This window comes from Hemiscyllium ocellatum, chromosome 9 (assembly GCF_020745735.1).
Source record: "Hemiscyllium ocellatum isolate sHemOce1 chromosome 9, sHemOce1.pat.X.cur, whole genome shotgun sequence".
Lineage (NCBI taxonomy): Eukaryota > Metazoa > Chordata > Chondrichthyes > Orectolobiformes > Hemiscylliidae > Hemiscyllium > Hemiscyllium ocellatum.
In genome coordinates this window covers 84,534,549-84,562,464 of record NC_083409.1, presented here as the reverse complement: position 1 = coordinate 84,562,464, position 27,916 = coordinate 84,534,549, and the positions used below count along the sequence as shown (strand labels likewise).

The window sequence follows — 27,916 nt, the reverse complement described above, 5'->3', positions numbered from 1 at the left end:
CTTATAAATAAAGTGGTAAACAGGTTGTGAACAACAGGCATGTGCTGTGATCCAAAGGCTTGAGCTAAGCACATGTAAAGTTTCATGATCTAACAACACTGCTTCAGCAGGGGATGATCTAAAATGTATTTATAAAATAACTAAGATCACAAGACAAGGATGTTGACAGGAGAATGCAAAACTATAAAGTCATAGAGTATCTGGTAATGCATGGGATTTGGAAGAGGTATGGTGAAACTTTGTGTTGGTCTCACTATGAAGAAAGTTCCGTTATGTTAAATTAATAAAAGCAGTAACATCAAATTGTGATTGCTTTCATCTACTTTACCCACTGCTCTGAGAAATAATTAATAGATGCGCAGCACAGTGCCTCAAATTCCAGGGACCTGGGTTCAATTCCCACCTCAGGCAACTGTGTGGAGTTTGCACATTCTCCCTGTGTCTGTGTGGGTTTCCTCCCACAATCCAAAGATGTGTAAGTCAGGTGAATTAGCCATGCTAAATTGCCCATAGTGTTAGGTGCATTAGTCAGGGGTAAATATAGGGTAGAGGAAGGAGTCTGGGTGAGTTACTGTTTGGAGAGTTGATGTGGACTTGTTGGGCCGAATGGCCTGTTTCCATACTGCAGGGAATCTAATCTAAATCTTAAGTGAGGCTGTTCTTATTTAGTGCAACTTACAATTCCTCTCAGAATGAAGTAGTCTATGCTTACAAGCAACAACTGGGCACCGAGGCTTAACCTCAAGCAGTAAATACCATTCACAACCTTCAAGACATCTTCAATCGGTTTATTTTTAATTCACTCATGGGACATGGGATGTGGACAGCACCAGCTAGCATTTATTGCTTGTCCCGAATTTCCCATAAGTGAGTGGTGGTGAGTTACCATTTGAACTTCTGCAGTCCATGTGCTATAGCTATAGCCATTAGGAAACTGTTTGATATTCATTTGCCATATGCTTCAGTCAACATTCATTGAGCAGAAATGGATTTGAATATTTTGACACATGACAAATACGGAATGTAGCACGCTTGCTTAGCTTGGACTGTTGTTCCTAATGCTTTCCTCAATTGAGGGACTCCTCACTTCATGTTGGTGTCAAGTGTCACACCTCAATGGGGCAGCACGGGAAATCAAACTCTACGATTCCCAGAGGTTTTGCAAATGTTAAAAACGTTATCAAAGTATGTAAATTCCCCAATTTCCAGACAACAGGAGATGGAAGCAAACAGAATTTTTGTTACTGTACTTAACAAGAATGATTATTTATTACAATTAAATAGATTTTAACTACAGGCAAACAACTATGAACAGTTCACACATAACTCTACAAGTTAAAACTCTAACCCTCTTCTAAAACCACACCATGCACACATGAAAAATAAAATTGGTGTTGAATGTAATGAAGAAAACTGGGGAAGCAGTTCAGTGACTCCAAACAACAGTTCTGATGAAGAGTCACTTAAACTTGAAATATTCATCCTGGTTTCTTCCTACAGAGGCTGCCAAGATCTTTCGCTAAAATCAATTTTTGATTACCCAGTCCAAAGGGTTCACTGAGATGATACTTTTACTTAACAGAATATTTAGTTCTTCAGTCATATTTCTCAAGGTTATTTTCACTTTTTCATAGGACTCACAGGTAAACTGCAAAATCTCTTAGTTACTAATTAAAGACCACAGTTTAAGCAACTTCTCAAGGTTATTTTCACTTTTTCATAGGATCTGCACTATTGTGCTTTTATTCTCAATACCTGCATTTAAGTGAGATAGATAGATAGATTCTTGAACAGTAGGAGAATCACAGGTTGCAGGGATAGGGCAGAGTGCAAGAAATGTCACATCAGCCATGATCCTACTGATTGATGGAGCAGGCTTGAGGGGCAGAACAGTCTACTTGCTATTTCGTAAAGTTTCTTGTGGCACTCAGAAGCAAGGAATGGACAATAAATCCTAGTCTCGCGGGCAACATTCACTTCCTACGGCTGAACTAAAACTTACTTTCTCTGCTAATTAAGCAGAATGGTACAGGTCAACTAATGTTTCAACATTTCTATCTCAACACAAAAACTCATCTGCTCAACAATTAAGTTACTCAGATGAAAATAGGGCAAGTTCACTGAAAGAGGAAAGAAAAGAGAGGAAAGTGGGGTCCTGCTACCTTTTGTGGTGTGCACCATCTCATATACACTAAAGAAGATAGTTCTAGGCTTTTCCAAGAGTTAATATAGATTTGACAATTTTAATAGAAGTTTCTAATCTAAGATTGCAAGCTCATCTACCAAATTCATTGTACAAACAATTCCAAGATGTAGAACTCGAGCCTTCCACAAATGCTGTGGCTGTTTACTGGAAGGATAAAAATAGATAGTTACTAATATGTTTCTAGTAACCTTTTGACCTATTAATATCATGATGGCATCAAATGCTTAGAATGCCAACATTTGACAGATTGGCAGAGCAGGTCAATTCCAATCTTGCATTTTCAGTCTTGCAGTCTAATCAAGCTATTATTTACATGATGGTTGGAACTAAATACCTTTTTAGTTGCCAATCTATGTGTATCAGCTTGTATAATTTCAACAGCTTATTCAGAAATTTATGGAAAATGGTGACAGATATATGGAGTGGCCAAACTATGGTGTTTAAAATAAATGTAAGTAGGAGTATCACTGCATAACTGTAAGTGAGTCCCCATTGCTATACAACCAAAGATGCCTACTGCTCCAACACTTTGGAAAATCAGGTCAAAATGCTTGAGGTCCTCCTCCCAACTTACAAACAAAAACTGAAATGAGAGGATCTTTCACAAAAAGTAATACAATGCTAGTCTGAGGCAGTAGGAAGAGCTTCTCCAGGGTTGCTTGGAATCAGTGGACTACACCATATTCAAGAATTCAACAGGTTGTACACCACCACCATCATTGACTTCATTAGCAAGTGTAAAGAGGACTGTGTGTCAAAGAAGTCAATCCATGTGCTCCCCAATTGGAAAACTTGGATGAACAGGGAAATTTATTGTCTACGAAGATCAGGCATGCAGCACTCAAGTTGGATGACCCAGACATTGACAGGAAGTCCAGATACGACTCTGCAAGGCCATTCAAGGTGCCAAGAAGTAGTACCTGACAAGTTGGAAGCCCAAACTAACCAGACAGATACCAGTCATCTGTGGCAGGATACAAAATGAAGCAGAACAAAGTAGTGGACAAAGTCATATTCTTCCCTGATACACTCACTGCTTTGTATGCTCGGTTAAAGCAGAATGCCGGTGGCGCGGTGTCACCTTCCCTGAAAGCCCAGATGCACCTGCTCCCTCTGTCACTGCTGCAGGTGTCAGATCGGTCTGCTTGAGAACAAACCAGAGGAAAGCAACTGGCCCAGACTGAGTCCTTAGCCACGCACTCCAGATCCTGTGCAGACCAGCTGGTGGAGATATTTGCTAACATCTTCATAGTCTCCTTGCTACAATGGGAAGTCCCCACCTCTCTTAAGAAGACCACCTTCACCACAGTACCAAAGAAAATACATGCAATGTGCCTCAACCACTACCACTATGTGAGTCTGACCTCCATAATCATGAAATGCTGCAAGACGTTAGACATGGCCCACTCTAGCCTCCCAGCCTGCCTTAATTTCCTGCAATTTGTCTACCAGTAGAACGGGTCCAGTGGATGCCATTTCCCTACACTTGTCCCTGGAACATCTCGATAATAAGAATATTAATGTCAGGCTCCTACTTAGTGACTGCAGTTTCACCTTCAACACCATTATCTCCTCCAGATGAATTGCAAAACTCCAAGACCTAGGTCTCGATGCCACTCTCTGCAACTGGATCCTGAACTTCCTGACCCTCAGACTGTAATCAGTGAAGATAGACAACAGCACAATAATCCTCAATACTCGTGCCCCACAAGGATGTGTACTCAACCCCCTGTGTACAGTCACAACTGTGCAGCCAAATTTCATACAAGGGTCATCTACAAGTTTGCAGATCACGTCAATGTTGCAGGCTGGATATCAAACAATGATGCGTCAGAATACAGGAAGGAGATAGAGGGTTGGGCATAGTGGTGCAATCTCTCTCTAAATGTCGGCAAAACAAAAGAACTGATGACTTCAGGAAGAAAGGAGTAGGTCACGTCCCTATCTACATCAATGGAGTGAACATGGAGAGAGTAGAGTGTGTCAAGTTCCTTGGAGTGAAAACCAACCACCTGTTCTGGACCTCGCATGTAAATGCGATGGACAAGGAGGTACAACAAAGCCTCTTCTTCCTTAGAGGCCATAAGAACCTTCACTAAACTTTGCAGATGCACCACTGAAAGCATTCTGTGTGCATCACAGCTTGGTACAGCAACTACTCTGCCCAGGACCGTTAGAAACTCAGAAAATTGTGTGTACAGCCTAGTTCATTACAGAAGCTAACCTCCCATCCATGGACTTCATCTACACTCTTGCTGCCACAGAAAGGCTGCCAATATCAAAGATCCATCTGAGTCCAGTAATACTCTCTCCCAACCTCTTCTGTCAGACAGAAGTTTGAACACATGCAACAACAGATTCAAGAACAGTTTCTTACCTACTGTTAATAAATTGCTAAATGGACCTCTCTAATTTCAAATCTAATGTTGACCATGTTTTTGCACATCTCCTGTGCAATCATGTGCCTCACTCTGTCTAAGCATCCTATGATCTGTACATCCTTGCACGTCAAGATCTGCCCGCATGGCATGCAAAACAAAACTTTTCAGTGTATTTAGGTACATGTGAGAACAATAAATCAAATCAAATCGAAAGAAGGCAATACATTTTAATCATGCACACAGAGAAAGACACAACGGGAATTTTTTTTTAAGAAAAGGACCATTACATTGTTTTCTCTACCAAAAAACTCCAAAATATCTGAATCATAAACAATTATAAAGCATATTCCTCTAAGACAGACAAATACTCTTTCAAAAAAGATCTTTTTCTTTAATTGCTCTTCTCTATTGAAAGGGATTTCAGTTCAGTTAGTTTGACTAGACCATAAGTAATCATGACGGCCAGTGTTGGACTGGGGTGAACAAAGTTAAAATCACAACACCAGGTTATAGTCTAACAGGTTTATTTGGAGGTACAAGCTTTCAGAGTGCTGGTCCTTCATCAGGTGACAAAAGGGGAGCACTCCGAAAGCTTGCACTTCCAAATAAACCTGTTGGACTGTAGTCTGATGTTGTGCGATAACTAATCATATCAATGTTAAATTGAAAGGGTCCTGTCAAAGAGTTATAGCTTAATTTCACTAATACTAAGTGAATATAGCACATTTAAAATATTCAACAGCTGTTGAAAGTAGGATATCAAATTGACTCCAGTACCTCAGAGTCCAGTAAATTGCTTTGTTAAGTGAAAATACCATTTAATGGAATGTAAAATCACCATCATTTATCGAAAAACTAATTAGGCTTCAGATGAGGAAGACAACAAGTAGATAGATAGGTTGCGTAAGACAAAACTGTAGTATTTACACTTGGATTGTTAAGAAGCAACGACAGAAGAGTACTTATTCTTAGGTATGGCCAAAGTTTGTTTACAAAAACAAACAACTTGAGTTCAGCAATTGAAAGTAAAATGTCAAAACTGATAACCAACATTTAACTTGGAGCGACAGATAATATTGCCAAATGATTCTGACAGAATATAGTAACATAATAAGACATAATTCATAAGACATTTGTTGGTCAGATTTGGGCATCGCTGGCAAAGTCAGCATTTGTTAACAATTCTTAATTACACTTGAACTGAATTGCTTACCCAGCCCTTTAAGAGGACCATTAAGAGTTAATCACGTTGGTGTGGTTCTGGAGTCATATATAGGCCACATCAGATAAGGATGGCAGATTTCCTTTCCTAAAAGACATTAGTGAACCATATGGATTTTCAGAACAATTGATATAGCCTCATAATCACCATTCCTAAGATTAGCTTTCAATTGGATGAGTGAAATAAGAACAAAGATATACCAGTTATGAAAGGCTCAACGAGCTAGGCTCTCATCTTCAGAAACAAGAAATTGAGAAGTGATTCAGAGATTGTTTAAATTATGAAAGGGTTTATGATGACCTCAAAAGGAGACAATTAACTTTTGAAAGGAAATTTGAACTGTCAGTTAACTGGAAGAATCATAGTACAAAATTTCACATTTTATACAAATACCTTAACTGTACAAGAATTAGACAAAATAGGTTTACTGAGCAAACATTTAGATTTGAAAAGACAAAAATATCAACAGGACATCTCCTCTTTTATTTTTATTACCATCATGAACTCCTCTACATGCTGGGACATTGAAAAGAACCAAAATTCTCTTCAAGGAGAGTTGTGACACACAATTGTTTGGTCTAGTGAAAATGCCTCAAGATCCTTTAATGTATACACACATAGCATTTTTAAAATTCTATTAGATTTCAGCCAAGCAATCCTCTAATTCTCCTTAAGCTCTTCACGAATGTGGACCTCCAAACAATAAACTTTACTGCCTTCTTGCTTAATGTTTTTTTTTGGAAGCTCCTGGCAATTTTCTGTCCAGTTGTTTCCAAGCTGTTTCAGTTCCAAATGTAAGTGACATGTTACTGGTGAGCAAACCAATTGTTTCTGAAGAAAATACACAGCTAAGACTAAATCAAAATAGCCCCATCCTACAATCTAACCCAATGGCAATGTGGCAGCCCTGGGGTGCCCTAGATAGATATTTAAACTAATTAACTTTAATTTCCAAATATCCTTTGATCTAAAAAGCATATGGATATTTAAAACCATATTAACCCATTGCTCTCAGACGTTCCTCTAAATTGAGAAAACTTATTGAAAATGTTTATGGTTTTCCCATCTCTAATACTCAGTAAGTAAACACAGACCATCATTTGAATGGAAATTATCATAGCGGTGTTTCCCAACCCCTCAGTTCAGGGTTTCTCCCATTTATTTTACATTTAACACTTCAAATCTCAACCTAAAAAAGTTATATTCCTAAAATATACAAACCATGAAATTTAGTATTTTTCAAACAGGATTTTTGGACAGGCATAGAGAAAATATTCCAACTTGTTGGAGAGATGAAAACTAATCGCTGTAAATATAACATAGTTACTAAATCCAACAGGAAATTCAGGAGACAATTCTTCGCTAAAGGGGAAGGCAGATATTCTTTAGCACAATAAATGCTAGCCTGTCAACGAAGCCCATGCTCCACGAGTGCATAACCACAAAGTAGAAAAGGTAACTTTGCAGGATTACAGGAATAGGGGTTTGTGTACACAATAAAAAAAATCAGAGTCCAGCGACCCAGCAAGAATTATATCTGCAGACTCTATGACTATATATAGAATAGCTTTACAACATAAAATGAATTTGAAATGTCTGCGCAAAGAAATGTATAAGCAGCAAGGGCAGGAATGAGTCAATGTTAAACATAGTCCTGCAAGCTACAACATCTTACCGCTTAATAGACTCCAGAATTTAGAATTCACTGCCAAGCAATTATTAATTGACAAAAAATACTAATTTCAAATTTTACAAAGAATAAACACTACATTCCCAATGAATGTATAATCGCTTATTAGTACTATTAGATCTCACCTACTCCTACACAACAGATATTAGATTCCATACAAATGCAATAGTGTTTTTTTTCGAAAGGGTTTCACAAAGACACAAGGTTATCAAACTTTGGATGGATTCCTTGAGTGAGTGATGGTCTCATTAGCTGAACATGATAATCAAGCAGACAAAGATCATTTGTATCCTTGGGTATGACTCATGGCTCTTTTCCAATAGATTGTATTTAAATTCATTACAATTGTGTGTAGGATTAAGTAGTGAAGCTAAACAGTAATGTCCCCATGTGCTTCATTCCACATTTTGCTACAAAATTCACTTTTTCATTGTTATAGATTATATTTACAACAAGTACCAACATTTGAACATGCCTGACCACGGCCCACAATATTAGCCACCTTGTGATTGGCTCACGACCAAATGAAGGAGCAGAACTAAACAACCATTTTGAATTTTAAAAGTTTAAATATTTTAAGTTAAATGTGCAATACCTAATATCAATATCGCCTCAGCTTTTGTATAACAGTTGCAATGATGCTCTGCATAAAGTACAAAAAGAATGGTGTGAGAAGTTATAAACTTCATATGCATTACTGGTAAATCCATTGAAAATGTGTCCTGTATTCCTTTAATGCCAGCTGTCACATTACATCACAACTTGGTATCAAACAAGACCCCTTTGTTATAGTACCTCATGCATGCTATTCAGCATAGAATTGCAGTAGTAGTGCCTCATCCCTGAACCAGGAGGTCTGGGTTTATGTCACACCTGCTCCAGAGGTGACATTTCTGAACAGGTTAAATAGAATTGACATTAAGGTATACAAAGAACTATACAAAATCTTTGGCTTGATTGCCTTACAAATACTTTTTACAATATGGCTTCTCAACCACATCTTCAAAATAGTTTTCTCTGCCTATTACTTGGAGCATTGGACAGGTACAGAAAGGAGAAGCTGAGATCACAGTTCCATGGGTTTCAACTCAAGTACTGAGTTTTATTGGAAAGGTGACCTCTATCGGCTCGCAGGGAGAAGTGACAAGGCCATTTGTCGAGACCGAGCAGCAGCAGCTACCCCTGCTCATGTCCTTGAGTTTCCTCCTCAAACAGTTCCATGAAGCCCTGTTCCAGCCTTTAGCAATTCAACCCCATGTTGCTGCTGAATTCAAGGATTTAATAGTCTTCTAGACATTCTAGGAGTTACAGGAACAGTTTGAGTATAGTGCGTTTGTTCAATGTTATTCACTACCGCTGTCATTGTTACAAAGGCACATTAGAAATAATGGAAACCATTAAAATCATCACAAAGTTAATCTGAAAGTACCATTTCTCAGAGTTTAGGTTTAAGGACCGAACCCACTCAGGTAAGAAGAGAAAGAAAAATAGGAAATATCATTTTTACTACTCTCAGAAATTGCCAGGAAAAACCTACAAAACTACCATGTGCACATTAACAATACAGTGTTCCAATCACACCAAAACATAGTAATGATGAAAATATTTAGGGGAAGTAGAAGAGCTCAGCACCAAACATTTTGTTAACAATCCAGTGGTATCAAATCATGGAAAACATGTCCGGGTAAACACACAAAAACAGAATCAGGAAAATGAAGGAACTTCATCTGTAATGTGCTGTTTGGTGAAAAGGGTAGGGAAACTGAGCTTCCTCTCTAACCTACAATATTCTTTGTGGCGAGGGTGAGGGAACAGGAAAGGGAACATTCATTTCTGAAGCACATGGGGAAGTGGGAATGTGAACTTCAATGCTATTATAGTCCAGAATTATGGATGCATTACTCACTAGCACCGACAAAATTCAGTTAACTTTCAGTCTGTGCTAAATAACAATCATATATGATGTGAATAAAATCACAGCAGCATGGCAGAATCTCAAGATGGCTAATCAAAGAACTTCACAACTACATGATTTGGAAGATTCAATTTCTAATAAATCTCAATTAGAGTTGTGATTTCAGGAAGCGTCTAGGCCAACCAATTGAACAATGTGTGGTCTGACTGGAGGAATCACTTTATTCAAATGTGTGACCTGCAGTAGACAAGAGTCATCAATACATTACCTAAAAATAGGAACTAAGTGCACCAGAAATTAAGGAAAATAAAGGGAAGTGATGTTTCAAAAGTGCTTTATAGGATTTCAAAGCAGATTTTAAGTGTCCAATGTATTAGTGCACAGTTCATTTAATTACTGAATTGTAGAATCATAAGAACTCGGCAATTCTGCACAGAAATCCCAGGGATGGGAGTGAAGAAGGTTACCTAAGATTACAAAGAGATCTTGATCAATTGGGTTAATGAAATCAAGTTTATAAAATCATGAGGAACATAAATAAGGTGAATAGCAAGGGGAATTTCAAAACTAGGAGGCACTTTTTTAAGGTGAGAGGAGAAAGCTTTAAAAAGGACATAAGGGGTATCTAATTTTACACAAAGTGGTTCATGGGTGGAATGAACTGCCAGAGGAAGTGGTGGATGCAGGCACAGTTACAACATTTAAAAGACATTTGGATAAGTACACAGATAGGAAAGGTTTGGTGAAATATGGGCCAAATGCAGGCAAGTGAGACTAGTTTAGTTTGGGAACATGGTTGACTTGGACTAGTTGGACTGAAGGGTCTGTTTCCATGCTATACAATTCTATGAGGTGGTGGCAGCAATATTAATTGTTTTGCTAACTATTAAAGTAGGACCAGCTGGAGGTCAGTTCAACCATGGATCTGAGTCAAGACCCCACAGTCCTAGCACCTTAGTTAGATGGCAATAGATTTCCTTCAGAGCTTAACAATGAGTTGCTGGAAAAGCACAGCAGGTCAGGCAGCATCAAAGGAACAGGAGAATCGACGTTTCGGGCATAAGCCCTTCTTCAGAAGGGGGGCTTATGCCCAAAACGTCGATTCTCCTGTTCCTTTGATGCTGCCTAACCTGCTGTGCTTTTCCAGCAACACATTTTTAAGCTCTGATCTCCAGCATCTGCAGTCCTCACTTTCTCCTAATAGATCTCCTTCAGTACATACTCTTCAGCAGCAATTAATATTTATGGCATGAGACAGTAGCAGAGACAGAGAGTAGCTGTTTACCTGAGTAGCAGCAAATTTTCAACCCATTTTTTCTGGGGCTTGGGGAAGGATGAGCTTCAAATTCAACTAATAAGAATCTGGAATCGAAAGTCTCAGAATCGATGGCAATGGAACTATAAAGATTCAGTAACATCTTTTTCAAAAAAAAAATGTGTTGTCCTTGCCACAACTACATAGTCGACACTTTACAGACCTATAGAACATTCAACAGTACAGTTCAGAAACAGGCTCCTTGGCCCACCATGATTACGCTGATGAGATTGCTTCCCAAACCACTCACTTATGGTAATCATGATGGGCAACAAATATTGGCCTTGTCAGTCATACCCACATATCCTAAAACACAGAAGAAAAATGTGCAGAAACAGATGTTGGAAATCTATAATAAAAATTGGAAAATATTGGAAATATTCAGCCTCCATACAGAAACAGTTAATTTTTCAGAATAACAATCTTCTAATGGAATTGCAAAAAGTAGAGATGCCATAAGTGTAAGTTTCACAGTTTACTCAGAGGAAAGGAAAAAATTAGGTAGATTCTACTTGAAATTGCACCATTGCAAGTAGAAGTCAATGCCTTGACATTTATGTTGTGGTATTCAATTGCTGCATTTTAACAGATGTAACTGTTTTATATTTTGCATACATTTTCATTGTGCAATCAAGGTCACCATCATCTTGGGTCCCCTTCAACCAATATTCACAAAATACACAGGGGTTTAATGATTAACTTGGAGAGCAATGAAATTTTGCTTTCATTGCCAACAGTTTATGTGTGAACAAAGTAAATAGTGTTGTATATCTGGCATTCAGAAAGATGATTTTGGAATTGATTTTTTAGGCTTGAGGAAACATGCACAGCGAGTTTTGAGAAGATTTGTAGCTCAGGTTGGAAACATGCACAGCTTGGAAGAAAGCTTTTAGTTTCAGATTGGAGTAGTTTTGCAGAAGTATTTGCTGAAGCTGCATGGTTCCAGACTAGAAGAGTTTACTTAAAACTTTGAAGGGGTTATACGAACCTGAAAAAGTCTCAACTCAGTTATATGCTGAATCAAGGAAAATGTCATCAGAATGTGATGACCAGGAAGTGCGGCCACAGCTAAATCAAACCCCAAGTAGAATAGAGAAAGGAATTCTCTTTGAAGTTTAGGTGCTGTAATATGATGAGGTTGAGAATAATGGAGTTCTATTTTCACAGTGTGTTTCAAAATCTTTAAATGTGTTAGATGTGAAATGCCTAGTTTATTCTATTTTGTCTTCACTTCTTTTGCACAATAAATTTTTGTTTTATTGTTAGAACTGAAGCTGCAGCATTGCATATTTGAATTTCACTAAAAACATAACTTACTAAAATAAAACAAAATACTATGATCCATAAAGCCGGATTTCAGCCTGGAATCTGAGTTGTCAAGTAACATCATCTACTCAGATCAGAACATTTCTTATACTCTTATCTTCTATTTAGTTAGTGAAGCTTTAATATATTCTAGGTAAAAACAATGACTGCAGATGCCGGAAACCAGATTCTGGATTTGTGGTACTGGAAGAGCACAGCAGTTCAGGCAGCGTCCGAGGAGCAGTAAAATCGACGTTACGGGCAAAAGCCATTCATCAGGAATAAAGACAGAGAGTCTGAAGGGTAGAGATAAGCTAGAGGAGGGTGGGGGTGGGGAGAAAGTACTATAGAGTACAATAGGTGAGTGGGGGAAGGGATGAAGGTGATAGGTCAGGGAGGAGAGGGTGGAGTGGATAGGTGGAAAAGGAGATAGGCAGGTAGGACAAGTCATGGGGACAGTGCTGAGCTGGAAGTTTGGAACTAGGGTGAGGTGGGGGAAGGGGAAACGAGGAAACTGTTGAAGTCCACATTGATGCCCTGGGGTTGAAGTGTTCCGAAATGGAAGATGAGGTGTTCTTCCTCCAGGCGTCTGGTGGTGAGGGAGCGGCAGTGAAGGAGACCCAGGACCTCCATGTCCTCAGCAGAGTGGGAGGGGGAGTTGAAATGTTGGGCAACGGGGCGGTGTGGTTGATTGGTGCGGGTGTCCCGGAGATGTTCCCTGCAGCACTCTGCTAGGAGGCGCCCAGTCTACCCAGTGTAGAGGAGACCACATCGGGAGCAACTGATACAATAAATGATATTGGTAGATGTGCAGGTAAAACTTTATGGATGTGGAAGGCTCCTTTAGGGCCTTGGATAGAGGTGAGGGAGGAGGTGTGGACACAGGTTTTACAGTTCCTGTGGCAGGGGAAAGTGCCAGGATGGGAGGGTGGGTTGTAGGGGGTCGGGGACCTGACCAGATAGTCACGGAGGGAACGGTCTTTGCGGAAGGTGGAGGGAAATATATCCCTGGTGGTGGGGTCTTTTTGGAGGTGGCGGAAATGTCGGTGGACGATTTGGTTTATGCAAAGGTTGGTAGGGTGGAAGGTGAGCACCAGGGACGTTCTGTCCTTGTTACGGTTGGAGGGGTGGGGTCTGAGGGCGGAGGTGCGGGATGTGAACAAGATGTGTTGGAGGGTATCTTTAACCACGTGGGAAGGGAAATTGCGGTCTCTAAAGGAGGAGGCCATCTGGTGTATTCTGTGGTGGAACTGGTCCTCCTGGGAGCAGATATGGCAGAGGCAGAGGAATTGGGAATACAGGATGGCATTTTTGCAAGAGGTAGGGTGGGAAGAGGTGTAATCCAGGTAGCTGTGGGAGTTGGTGGGTTTGTAAAAAAAAAGTCAGTGTCAAGTCGGTCGTCACTGATGGAGATGGAGTGGTCCAGGAAGGGGAGGGTGGTGTCAGAGATGGTCCTGTTTAATTATGGTCAATTACGTTTAATTATGTAGCTATACATAGCAAAAAAGTGAGATTGAACAACATATGGCCCAAGACTAAGCTTAAATATTGTATCACCTGCTCCAAATCTGTGAAGATCTTTAAGGGGAAAAAGTTTGTTTCATTTGAAGACATAGTTCTTTGTTCTAGAATATATAATATGGAGGTGCCAACTGAGGTAACTGACCCTCCTATCTTAGTAGTCATAAAGGTTAGTACATTAACAGGGAAAATATGTAAAGAAAGGGATGTAATTATAAATCTAATACCTTGGGAACCAGTCAGGAAGTAGTACAAAGTGATGTCTGTAAATGTGCCATCATCCTTAATAGAAAACAAATCAAATTGGGCACAAACTGCCCAGCCAGTGAGAGATTAATCATGTGTTGTTCATGTATTGTTAAGGTAATTAATGCCACAGATCTCACACAGTGGTCATGGTTGGCAAGGGTTAATAGGCAGGTACTCAGAAGAGATTACAACAAGAGAATGTCACTAAACAAATCAAAAGACATCTGTCAGGTCTGTCAGAAGTGACATGCTGGTGTCCCAAACTGCATCAACTGAACCATTGATTAGATCATTGTTTTGTAGTTACCGTATTGCAATAAATTATAAATTTTTGCAATATGTGAAAGCAAATGTGGACCCAGAATGGTCTTGTACCCAGATGGGATTGAAAACGTTTGAAAACATTGCGACTCACAGTGTGGTCTCTGGGGAGGTGAAACACAGATTGGGCGACTGTTTAGCTGAACATCTGCATTCTGTCTACAAAAATGAAACCAAACTTCCAGTTGCCTGCGACTTGAACACACGACCATGTTCCCTGGCCATCATCTCTATCTCAGGCTTGCAACAGCTCCGCAGCAAAGCTCAGCGCACTCCAGAAAACAGTATCTCATTTTCCACCTGGGGACGATGCAGCCTTCAGGATTCAATATCGAGTTCAATAATTTTAGGGTCTAAACACTTTCTTCTGTATTCTTACACCAACCCCCACAAACTTGTCCTTGTAACATGGGCTGTTACCACAACTAACCCACTGTCAGTTGCTAATGGTCCCCAATAGCAGATATTGATTCTCCCAGGCTGACTACTACCCATTTGTCTGCTCAATTGCTGTTGTCTCTCTCTAGACCCCATCTCCACCTATCGTTTACTCCTGACTCCCTCCCCCTCCATCTTCCGCATAAATACCAGCCTTTTCCTAACTACAACTAGTACTGAAGGGTTACTGAACCTGAAATGGTAACTTTGCTTTCTCCTCAGAGATGCTGTTCCCCACCCCTCCACACACACACACACACACACACACACACACACACACACACACACACACACACACACATTTGATACCCCACTGCCTTCCATCACCACTCACTTTCTTCAAAATAATGCCACATGATCTTCTACATTCAACTGAGCCTTGAGGCATGGGGCTGGATTGAGCGATTCATCCAAAAGATAGGGCACCACATGCCCACTACTGCCTAGAGTGTTAGCCTTGAATTGTATACTCAAAACCTGAAGTGGGGTTTTAAACCTGGAATCCTGTGGTACAGGGGCAAGACTGAGCTGAACCTAACCTTCAAGTGGCTTATGTTAATTTAAATAGTTGACAAACTACATTGATTACACAGCCATGCAGTCCAACTTATTCATCAATAATTAACCATTGTTCCATCAGCCCAAACCAGAAAACTCACAAAGTTCAAACAGATTAAATGTAAGGAAGCAACAAAGATTTTTTTAAAAATCCAAGTTTCTACAATTCCGGTCAATTTTAAGCTGCAAAAGCTCACAGGTCATTGTTTAGATGACGACATCATCTGAAGCACAGTTCATTACGTGCTAGTCATTATTCTTCATCTGTGACCACAACATGTGGGCAGCACGGTGGCACAGTGGTTAGCGCAGCTGCCTCACAGCACCAGAGACCCGGGTTCATTTCCGGCCTCAGGCGACAGACAGTGTGGAGTTTGCACATTCTCTCCGTGTCTCCGGTTTCCTCCCACAGTCCAAAGATGTGCGGGTTAGGTGAATTGGCCATGCTCAATTGCCCGTAGTGTTAGATAAGGGGTAAATGTAGGGGTATGGGTGGGTTGCGCTTCGGCGGGTCTTGTGGACTTGTTGGGCTGAAGGGCCTGTTTCCACACTGTAAGTAATCTAAAAATAAAACATGAATGCATACAGGCTCTTCAATCAAAATCTCTTCATCACGACTGATTGGTTAGCAATCTGAGGCTAAACTGCATTCTCCTCCCTATCACCTCATTGGTTCCAAAGCCAAATGTAACATCCCAATTACTCAGGAGTAAAACCTACCATCTTTGTGAATACTACTCCAGACTGTCATAGTTGCATTACATTTAATTCAAACAAATCTGCCAAATGGCAAAACCAAATCAGGAAGTAGTCAACAGAAATCTAAAACTGCCCATTCTTTCAACACATCACACTTCCTTTCAGGCATTTTATGTTCAGTATGTAATTTAATGGCTTATTTATACCCTGTCCGACCTATGGGTCTTGATACTCCATATTCAGAGCTGTTTCTCAACACAGTTTAAAACACATCTGCTTTTTTTGATGAGATCAGAGATGAATTCATACAATTGTTTACTAAAAAAAAACCAAATACAAATGTCTTAAGGTTTTTTTTCTGTTTCTTTACTTTCAGAACAAGAAAGAAAAAGCAAATGGAACAAAGTGAAAGAGTAAATATGCTGCAAATCAAATATCACTAAAACAGAGAGACAGGGAGATCATAAAAGATGATGAGATATTAACAATGGTGATAGAGGAGGAGAAAAAGGAAACATAGGATTACGGCGACATGTAAGAAGATAAAGAATGCATGCTGGGTTGCTAAAGAGAAATGGTTTAATAAAATATATGCAGTGTGGAAGCTTGAAAGAAATCACAACATAACAGCTATGCAAACATGCATTTGGCCAAGATATTTCTTGAAATTACAACTCTGATTGAGATGTATTAGAAATTGAATCATGCAATTGTGAAATATTTTGGTTCGACATCTTGAGACTCTACCATAACAGAAAGAAATGGATAACAAAAGATAGTGGGTGCGTAATTTTTATACAAAACATATGCAATAGCAAAAAGATGGATAAATTACAGAAATTAATTGCAGAATGATTAAAATTGAAGGAATCTTCAAGATATAGAGGAAAAGTAAAAAAAAAATCATTACCATTTCAGTAGCAAAGGAAGTTTTGAAATTGATGAGTACAGAAAAAACTCTGTATAGACAATTAACAACAGAACAATTAAAGGTTCTTGAACAAACAGAACTAAAAATGATAACAGGCATTTAAGATCATAAATATACCATAACATAAATGATAAATATCTCAAGTCATTTGGAATGTAAGCTACCTAAGAAAGCTATGGAAGTAAAATGCAATAAAAGCTATGAACTTGTACGGTACCTCAAAATTATGATTTTCAAGATCAATTCAAAGGGAACCAGTAGGGATTCTTATGGGGCAGTGATAATGTCTGTACGTCTGGGCCAGAAAGTCTGGGTTCAAGTCCCACCTGCTCCAGAGTAATCAATGACATCTCTGAACAGGTTCAATAAAAATACCTAGAGAAACAGTAATAACTTTGAAACAGATAGAAGTGAAATGCATAATGAATTTTGACCTGGAGTTGTAACAAAAGAGGGAATATTTGACTTAATGACAGTCTTTGATAAATATTTAAAAGTATACAAGAACATGTACATAAACTATGAAGGAGGATTGGTTGTGTTTACCAACAAAAGCTAATGGGCATGTTGCTGAAATGTGATGGACAGGAAAGATTTGAAATGTACACAAAGCTTATATTAGGACAAAATCTTAATCATCAGGCTAGATGATGAACAATCAGGTGTGTTTCAGATAAAGTAGTACAGCAGTGCTATGTATTGTGGCCAAATTTAATCTGTACACAGAACAAATATTCAGAGTCAAATGTACCTAGGGGAAAAAACAGAGACAGATACATAAATAGCCTACTTGAGTATCAGAAGTGGCCTGTCAAATACCGTAGACCAGACAAAATGTAGAAGCCTAGAATACGGATTAAGTACATGCATCAAAAAGATAAATTCAATAGTAGGACATATGTTAGAAGAAACTAGAATGGAGCGGATGATGTCACATTCAAACAGCGAGATCAGTTTGTCCTCAGACAAATGACAACATAGGTTGGTGGACGTTGTGCCAAGTCAGGAGGATAAGATAGCCAGACGTAAATTGATTAAGGTACAGGATATGTTAACAACTGGAAAACTTAAAATGCAAAACATGGAAAACAACTTGAGATGCTACATTCTTGAGACCCACTTAACTTTTAGATTTCGAAAGAATACAGGAAAGATTTGCGGAAGAAAACCGGCTTTTGAAAGGAGGCTGGTAAGATACACAAAAGTTGCACACAGTCCATATGACAAAAAAAAGTATAGTGATATTGCAGTAGCAAATCGAACTCTTAAAAAGTGATATCCAAAAAAGAAAAGTTCAATATTTCAGCCACTTAATCAGGCTTGAAAAGCTACAGAAACTCTTTGGAGGACAAAGTGAAGGATAACAGAAACAGGGTTCGACCTAGATGGTGGATGGAACAGATCAGTTGCAGACAAGCTACAGTGGGTGAAAGTGGATGGTGCAAGGCAGATTAGTGGATTGTATAATGATGGCAAGAATAGCTACAAGGAAAGACAAAGAAACAGTGAGAGAAAGACTGATAAAAAGGAACAAAAAAGAGAGAAGAGAGCATGCAAGAGCTGTTCTTGTAAGTATCACAAGGTCTCCACCGAAAGGAAGGACATAATTATAGAATCATACAGAAAGAGGCCCTCGAGTCTGTATTGCCAAAACCACACTAAATCTATATGAGCCCCAACTTTCAGCACTAGGTCCACAGCCTTGAATGTTATGATAATTCAAATGCTTATCTGTACTTTTTAAAGGTTGTAAGGTTATCCACCTCAACAGCATTCTCAAATAATGCATTCCAGACTCCTGCCCACTCTCTAGTGAAAACTTTAATAATGATTGCCATGACTAACTTAATGTATTGCAGCCATCTGGCAAAAATCATATTGAAATTGCAACAGCAAATCAAATTTTAAAAAGTGACATCTAGAGAAGAAAATGTCAATATTTCAGCCATTTGATTAGACCTGGAATGCTACAGAAACTCCAGTATTCCCTTACAAGTCTCAATTACATTCCAACTCTAACTAGAAAGAATAAACTTGGCACATTTTAATGACTTCAGGTTGTTTTTTGTGAAGACCTTTGGGACTAAGTGCTTATGAAATATAGTCCTTATTAATTAGATAAGTGCTGCAGATAATTTACACACAGCATTCTTCCTCAGACAGGAGCATCAAGTTTTTATTTGAAATTGTCTTGTCTCTTGGATGAATATTGGCCTGAGCATCACAAACTGTTCTTTCAGTAGCATCACAGAAACTTTCAGATGAACGAGGCTGTCAAGATAAATCAGTTAAACATCTCACCTTAAAGATGAGATCTCCTGACAGTGCAGCACTCGCCATTATTTCAACGTTGATTATCCGCTCAAATCTCTGTTATGTCTCTGCTTCCAAATTAACAATGTGCTCAATGACTCAATTGGTAAACTGAACATTTTTCCAGTCATTTTCATCACTGACTTTAAAGTATAGGTTAGATACAACAGGATTGCTATATTACGCCGAAATTTCTTTAAGCCTGTTTACACAAAACATCGAAGAAAATCATGCATCTTATTTGTTAAGTCACTGTGGCACCTTTGGTAAAATCAGAAATGAATGATACCCAACTGAATCAGTGAATTCTATTTGCAAGACATATTTACCAGTACAACAGCATCCGAGAGACTGGGCACTCATTGTGCTGACACATCACATGCACAAACTTTCATTCTCTCATACTGTCAGTTCAATTCATGGTCACACACTCACCTTGAGCTCAGACTATTTCAATGAGGAGTCCAAAATATGACTAACACACCAGATATTAGAAAATGTGTCATATTGTCAGAGAAGTCATTTTTCATGAGACATTAAAGAGGGTCAATTTTTTATTCTCAGGGAGCTATAAAGATCCCACAACATAGTTTTGAAGAATAACTGGGACATTTCTTGCCAGTGTCCTGCCTAATATATAACCTAAAAACAACATTACGCAGGCAGATTACCTGATCTGTATCAAATTGTTTTGGCAGTTTTCTGCATGTAAATTGGATGCTGCATTTCCTATTTGCAATAGTGACATTTTCAATTATTGCCCAGATGTCGTGAATGGTGATAAATCAATGCAAGTTTTCTACTTAATTATTTTTACCATCTTAGGAAACAAAATGCTGAAGCTTCACATTGTACTTTCAATCTCAGTCACTGTTAACCTCATGGACAAAAACAATCCATTTGACTCACTCTCGTCTTAATAGGACAGAATCTGCAAATTTACTAAAAAGGTTTATTCAATCGCCACAACTGAACTAGCTCATCTTCATTAGGATCATAGCATGGTCTTTGCATTTAAATTTTGTGTCTCCAATGAACGAAAGTCAGCAGACTGCTGCTCAATTTCACTCCACCTCTAACTGTAGGTGTTTGGCAACTAAGCAATTTTGAATTTCTGACAGGATGGTGGAACAACTTGCCATCATTCAGCAATTATGCATTTGTGCAGGAGTAAACACTTAAACTTGCCAGCCAGCATCTACATTAAGTAACTATGAGCCAGTGCTCTGAAAGAGAGAATTAAAACCATCCACATGGATTACCGTTTAGTCCATGGGAGATAATCAATGTTTTGAGCCAAAAACAGCTTTTCTCTGCTTTCTAGCTGATATCAGTGGACAAACACATCCAGAGCAGACTTGTAGGCAAGAGTATGGAAGTTTCTAATTATAAAAAATAAGATCTAGTTTATAGAAAATTCAAAACTGATACGTTGTATATATTGGCCCTTCAAAAATTATATACAAATATGCATCACTCCCAGCACAGTACTAACATACTAATGCGTAAATCACCTCGTGAATTCTTGTCTCGGTTTGATTCTATTTTTTGTGAAAGTGACAGATAATGTCCCTCATCAAGTGACATTGTAAAATTGTGTAATAAACAGAAAACCAGGAGTTGTTATCTCACCGGTTCTTCTATGAATAGTAGCAACATGATTCGGAGAACGAAGCCGAAAGAACCTGTCGGACTATCACTATGCCAATTTGTTTCCATGAGAGTCTGAAAACCAGTGATGTAGCCCACACTCTCATCAACGCAGGAATCCTTACCTCCACCTCTACCACCTCGTCATAGGCGGGTGGAGGGTCGAATCCACTCCGGTTGTAATCCCCTCCACCCACACCGCGGGAGCCGGTGCTACCTCCTCCCCCTCCTCCACCACCACCGCCGCCGCCGCCGCCTCCCCCTCCTCCGACCTGGCGATCGCCACTCTCCATGGGCTCGTAGCCGAGACCAGGGCTCTCGTTGGTAAGGAGGGCCACGGCCTCGTTGATGTCGTTCTTGGCCATGCGGAGCGCCTTGCGGATGGCGGCGGGCTCCGAGAAGCCCATGCACAGCAGCGTCGTCATGTGCTCTTCCTCCACGTCCATCCTGGCAGACAGAGCCTGTCACTTCAATCCCGCTCTCCCATAGAGACCGTCCTGTTACAACCCTCTCAACCCCTCTTCCCCCCACAGCCTCTGGCTGGCTGGCTGACTGACTGACTGAAAGCACTCAGTGCGGCCGCTCAACCCCTCACTCTGAGGTAAGTGAAAAATTCCTCGCCGGCCTGTCAGTTCGCTCAACTAAAACTCTTGTGCAGCCTCCGGGCCACCCGGCGCCATGTTGACAAGAAACTGTTTCCGGTTCCTACTTTGCCGAGGGAAGCCGCGCCCATTCTACCGGAAGTGACGTACTTGTCGATCTCTGCCGCCATTTTGGTGAGGTCGCCGCCTGTTCGCCGGTGGATGCAGAGAGAGACTGCGATGGCGCCAGTGGAAGGCATCTTTTGGAGGTGCCGCTGTTGGACTGGGGTGTACACAGTTAACTTTTGTCTAGCGGAGGGGGAATCTGTTATTGGAGCTCCCTACCATTAGTTTGCAACAAGTCATCAACCTGAAATGTTAACTGTGTTTATTTTAATTCTCCACGAATTTTGAGAGGGGCGATGAACGTTTCCCAATATCTTCTTTCTGATTTCCTCCATCTGGGGTGTGTTAGATATTTTCCTAATCACCCTGTTCAGAGATGTTAGACACGACTCCGAAGCAGGCGGGAATTGAACCTCGGTCCTGAGGATGAAACACTACTATTGCAGCACGAGAGCCCTCTCTCCTGTGTGCAAAGCTTCGTTATTCTGATGTTAGTAAAAGTTAGTGAAACCCACTCTTCATGTGGCTAGGAGGAGAAGATGTGGAAGCATTGAGGGGGCGGAGAAAACTTGAATTCCCCAGAATGGCTGTGGGGCTTGGGAATTCAATCATATTAATAGATTAGAAAAGCTGACTGTTTTTGGAAAGAAGATAAAAGGAGGTTTGGTAGAGCTGCTAAAATTAACAGAAGTCTGGACAGAGTAGATAGGGAGAAATTGTGGCTACTTATAGAAGAGATGAGAGCCAGAGAACAATTTAGCCAGGTCTTCAGGCCCAGATTGCACTACCAGCCACTGCAGTACAAAATCCTGTTCTCCATACTATGATTGTAGGACTGCAGGGACTGGGTATACACAGTGTAATAATAATAACATAATTAGTTAAGCTTCATATGTTTAATTGTTTGTACACTTTTATGGCTTTTTCAAAGGGAGAGCTTTTGTTAGACTTGCAGTGGGTTTGTTTTACTGGGACAACCCATTGTCTCTTGGTTACGTTAATCAATAAATATTCAAAGTAATGTTGGTGAGTTTTTTTTAAATCAATCATGAAGTTAGTGTTGTTTGCCAGGCCAACATTTATTGCCCACAGCGCAGTTAAGAGTCAATTACATTGTTGTGGATCTGCAGTCACAAGTCAAAAACCATCTGTTCAACCAGACTTGTTAGGATAAACAACCTTGGATTCCAACATGTGCTGTTTCTTTGTCTCAGACCAGGTTAGGATGGCAGATTTCCTTCCTTAAAGGATATTAGTGAGACAGATGGGATTTTACAACAGTCAACAGTTATGTAGTCACCTTTAAACAAACTTTTTATTCCAGATATTTAAAATTTAATTCAAATTTTACCATTTGACATGGTGGGTTTCAAACATGTCCTCAGAAAATTTAGCCTGCAACTCAGCATTACTAATCCAGTGACATTATTATTGTGCCAGCCTTCCCTAAATCTTTGCATTCTTTACTTGGAAAATAATAAATTTCCATTGTCTCAATACTGAATGTTCCGTAGAATTGAGTGCCTGGTCAGAGGTTTCTGTTGGAACTATTTTCTTGTTATTTGTTTTGTTGCTGTCATAATAGAGAAGTTTTTAAACAAGATGTTTCATTGTACCATTCTGTACTCAGGTGCGCCACATTCCACAATCCAGAGTGTGTATATTTGTACAGCATACTGCATAGTTCAGCACATATACAACATGCAGTAGTTCACTCACACCCTGATATTCAATCTTTGATTTTTGGATTCCAAAAATCATAGGACTTCAAAATAACATCAGAGCAACATATGGAGTTAGGAAAATGCACTTAGCTCATCTCAAATTCTTTTAATCCTTCTGTTGCCATTGTTAAATAGCCCACTTTATTTCATTACAATAAACCTAAGGGACCTAACTAACTATTCCCACCCATCAAAAATATGGATAATTAATTGCTTACAATCCATCAGTATTAAATTTAAGAATGCTCACTGGTCAGTTTGGATTCAGCTCAGGGCCACTCACCTAACTTCATGATAGTCTTAGTCCAGATATGAATGAAAGTGCTCAATTGAAGAGTGGAGTTGACATCAAGCAGTATTTGATCAAGTATGGCATCAGGGAGATCCAAGATGGCGGCGACTCAGCAAGTCTGAGTTTACAGAGCTCTTCCCAAAACCTGGGTAAAGTGAGTTACTCACCCCCACCACACTTACCAAACCACCCAAAAAAAATTTTCTAACCTTAATTAGCTGCTTACTATTATATTTAAGCAGTTTAATATTAAGTGGATAATGAGTAAACCAAAGGGATCCCGCAGCTCTCAGAAAACAAAGACCCCTCCCCCACCCTCCTCTCCTCCTCCGGCTGCAGCTGATGTAAAAACAGGCCTTGAAGAGATGATTGCCAGGCTGGAAACGACACTCGTCAATTTCGTCGCAGAATCCAGACAGAGATGGAATGCATTCGAAGAAAAGCTGCAGAAACACAGCCAGGCTATCGAGGAATTACAGGGCCGAGTGGAGGGGGCGGAGCTAAAGGCCATGACTTCCGAGGCTGCAGCACAAACAGCTGCAGAACAGGTGAGAGCTCTGGAGCAGAGAGTCCGGGCCTTTGAAATCTACATGGATGACCTGGATAATAGAAATCGGAGAAAGAATATCCGTCTTCTGGGCCTCCCTGAACAAGAAGGGAAAGGACAGTTAGCAGTATTTCTGGAGCGATGGCTGCCCCAGCTTTTAAACTTGGGGGCTGAAACTGACCGGGTAAGGGTGGAGTGGGCCTACCGGGTCGCAGTACGCGGATCTGGCCCAAACCAGCGCCCACGCCCGGTCCTGTTCCGGCTGCAGAGTTATAGGGAGAGGCAGATACTCCTGGATGCCTCCAGAAAGCTTGGAAAGGATCCTAAAGCCATGATCCATGAAGGATCCAAGATTATGTTATTTCAGGACTTCTCCCCGGCTTTGGCACGAAGGAGGAAGGCGTTTGATGAGGTGAAGAAATGTCTAAGGAACTTAAATATTCAATACACCTTACGCTACCCAGCGACGTTATGCTTTACCCACGAAGGATCCGAGTATAATTTTAGATCACCAGAAGAGGCTAAGGAACTTTTAGACTCGTTTAAATAAATCGTAAGAGACAATTTATGTTGGCTTGCCTCTTCCACACTCCGTGGGGAGAAGTGGATACTTTACTTTACTTTTGCTTCTGGGAGCAGGGTTGTCTTCCCTTGCTATTTTATGTTATTATACTTAACTGTAATCTGTTGGAGTTGTAATTTTATAGTTATGTGTGTTTGTACGTGGCATTGATGCTATCAGATATACTCAGGTATGGGTGGGGAGGGGTGGGGGTGGGGCGCTCACTGTTAACTCTAGCTCGGTATTATATCTAAAGCCTATTAAGGAGCGCCCGGGTCAAGGGTGGGACACTGTTTGGGAGAGGATATGGTGGACCTTTAGAAAGGAAGTAAGGCCCCCTGAGAACAAGGGGGAGGATCTCCATTCAAACATGTTTTATTTTTTTTGTTCTTATTGTTTGGAAATAGTTTCCTTTTTATTATACTGTTATGAGTGTATTAGAGAACATTTTCTCTTGTTTGAAGGATGTAAGTGACTCAACTATACACTCTGGATAATTGTGGATTAGATTAGTAGTTAACTGAGTTTCATTGTTTTTCTTTCTTCTTTAGTATCATTCCTTTGAATTTTGATGATTATATATTTAAGATCTATTTTTATATTAATGTTTGTGCTTGAAAGTTCTGTTTATTTTTGTAAATCTGTCAAAATATTAAATTTCTAATAAAAATATCTTTAAAAAAAAAGTATGGCATCAGGGAAGCTATAGTATTCTTCTTGAAACTAGCATCAGATCAACCTCCTGCAAAATGATGCATTTTGGATCCATCTGGATGGTCGAAAACCATGTGTTCTGCCAGGCACTGTTTCCTCAACTCTCAACTGACCAGTACTCTGGGTAAGGCAAAGAAAAAAGCTACAACAATATTCCAAAGTTTTCCTTGAAGTGCAGAAGCATTGATATTAATGACTGGATGAAGCATATAATCAATCATTCAAAATAATAACAACTTGTCCATCGAACTACATCATTGTTTGAGTTGGCCTATTACGGATGTGAAAACCATGTTAGAAACACTCAACCCTGAGTAGATCTCATCTATAAATCAAGGGGTGACCGAAGTATAGATTTTTATGATTCATGATTCCATGATGCATCGTCTTTATTGGAAATAAATCTGACTCGTGGGTTTAGACTCCCCAAGTGTTCTATGCTCTGGCAAGCTGTTGATCTAGAAAAATGTTGCGGAAAAACTGAATTGTAATGCTTGATGACACGTTGTTTTACCAAAATAGAAAACTTCTATTTTGCAGCCATCCAAGCAGAAAAGATTCATCAAAACTTTAGATGAAAACAAAGCTGTAGTATACAGCAGCAATTCCTCTAAGTTGCACTGTGTGGAGCAGCTAAGAGGTTGTCCACATGCCAGTTGATGTGCTAACACCTTGATCTCCAGTTCCAGAAGCCACTGTTGGCGTATAGACTTTGGAGTTGCACAGTGGAGAAGAAACTAGTGGGAGCATAGATATACATGTATTGATGTTTCAGAGAGAATTCTTAAAATGTAGATGCATGAATTTCTTTGGGTCAACTATAATTTTCTTTTCAGGTTTTTCTAATTTTCAATTGTATGTTATGTTCCCTTAAGCCATCAGCATTAACAGATGTTCAGCAATCATCTATAAATGTCCAAACAAATATTCCTTAGATTTCTTATTCAGTGCATCTCAGTGACAATGGACCCTAATAGAGATTATCTAATAATAAGAAAAATCAAAGAATGTAGTCAAAAAGTTTAATAATATGCAAGCAAAATGCAATATGATTAATGCATGCCACTCTGGAGGTGTCAAGACTAGAGTTGTACAGATGCTGTTGAGTGAATAACTAGTGGGGAGGAAGTAGAAGAGAAAGCTTTAGACAAGTTTTAGAAAAGGTGAAGAGCTTTGTAGTAGTAAGATGATAACAACAGACTTCAGTTCTGCTAACGTAGATTGAGAAATGACAAAACAAAGAGCAAATATTAGGAGGAATTCATGGAATTTGTAAAAGGGAACTTTATTAATTAGTATTTTTCTAGCCCAACAAAGCCAGACGCAGTGTTGGATCTGGTGTTTCAGTGGAGGAAGATTTGGGGGACAATTGTCACAATGTCAATAGGTTTAGAGGAGGTATGGAACAGGCAAGAAAATAATCAAGTGTAAAAATATTCAACTTGAGAGAAGATTTCAGTGAGTTGAAAAAGCTGGGCCCTAAGGATACAGAGATTAAAAATGAAACAAAAGGGGAGACTGTGATAAGTTCATAATTTAGGAGAGAATCAACCACAAGTGCAAATTTAAATACAAAAAGTACAAGTTGAGAATTGAAAAAGGAAATAAGGTCATAAAGAAACACTGTTTTTGTAATTTATTCCAATAAACTATGTACTCCACAAACTGGAGATCTGAAATAAAAGCAGAAAATGCTGGAAATATTCAACTTGTCTGGCAGCATTTGTGGGGAGAGAAAGAGAATAATATTAATTGAAACTTGAAATTATTACGGTATAATAGGTTTCAACCAAGTCCAAGTTCAAGCAGGAAAGAACAAAAGGGCAGATCTATGAAAAGGTGGAGAGTAGGAGAAAAACATGTTGAAATGGATGGAAGGAAGCTTCACTGGTGGAGGCCCATGTGGCCCTGACCATTCCACCAAGCTGGACGAAATTCTGTAACATCATGAAATGTAAACTTGTTTTTCAGAGAACAGTGGATATAATCAGGACTTGGAACCTCGGTTTCAGCTGCTTAACCCATGGTTAATGACAGACAACTGAGATAGCTTTTTTACTATTATTCTAAGTAAGATCAGTAACTCAATCAACACAATCTGGAAATTGAATCTTGGATATTCTGCTCAGTTGCATGCTGCTTTTATCAATCAAAACCAAAATCTCTGAAAATGATTAAGAAAGTGGAGCTACATTGATAGACTGACATATTTGTTCAGGTAGGTAGATAGATAGAGATGTCCAGATAGACGTTCTGTGGGTTAAAGGGAAGGTAGTGAACACTGTACTCAGATTTCCAGAAGGCATTTAACAGTGCACCACATCAAACTTATTGTGCATGGGTAACATATTGGCATAGATATAAGATTAAATAGCTAACATGAAATACAGTAGGCATAAGTGGATCATTGTCAAGATTAGAGTGTTGCTGGAAAAGCACAGCAGGTCAGGTAGCATCCAAAGACGTTTCGGGCAAAAGCCCTTCATCAGGAATGAGGCCTGATAAATGGATCATTTTCTGGTTGACAAGATGCCACAGGAATCAGTAATAGGGCCTCAACTTTTAAAATTTATATAAATTACTTAAAGAGACCAAAATTATAAGTACTAAATTTGCTGATTACAAAAGAATAGGTAGTAATTTGTGAAGAGGACTT

The 27,916-nt window shown here is 39.5% G+C and overlaps 1 protein-coding gene across 2 annotated transcripts in view; it reads right to left on the bottom strand.

Moving 5' to 3' along the window:
• Nucleotides 1–21,381, bottom strand: part of usp24 (ubiquitin specific peptidase 24) — a 184,242-nt gene extending 162,861 nt beyond the window's left edge. For both annotated transcript variants that reach the window (XM_060830532.1, XM_060830533.1), the window contains exon 1: nt 20,840–21,381. In XM_060830532.1, the coding sequence (XP_060686515.1) occupies nt 20,840–21,160 (321 nt within the window). In that variant the 5' untranslated portion in view covers nt 21,161–21,381. The remainder of the gene's footprint in view (nt 1–20,839) is intronic.
• Between the last annotated feature and the right edge of the window lie 6,535 nt (nt 21,382–27,916).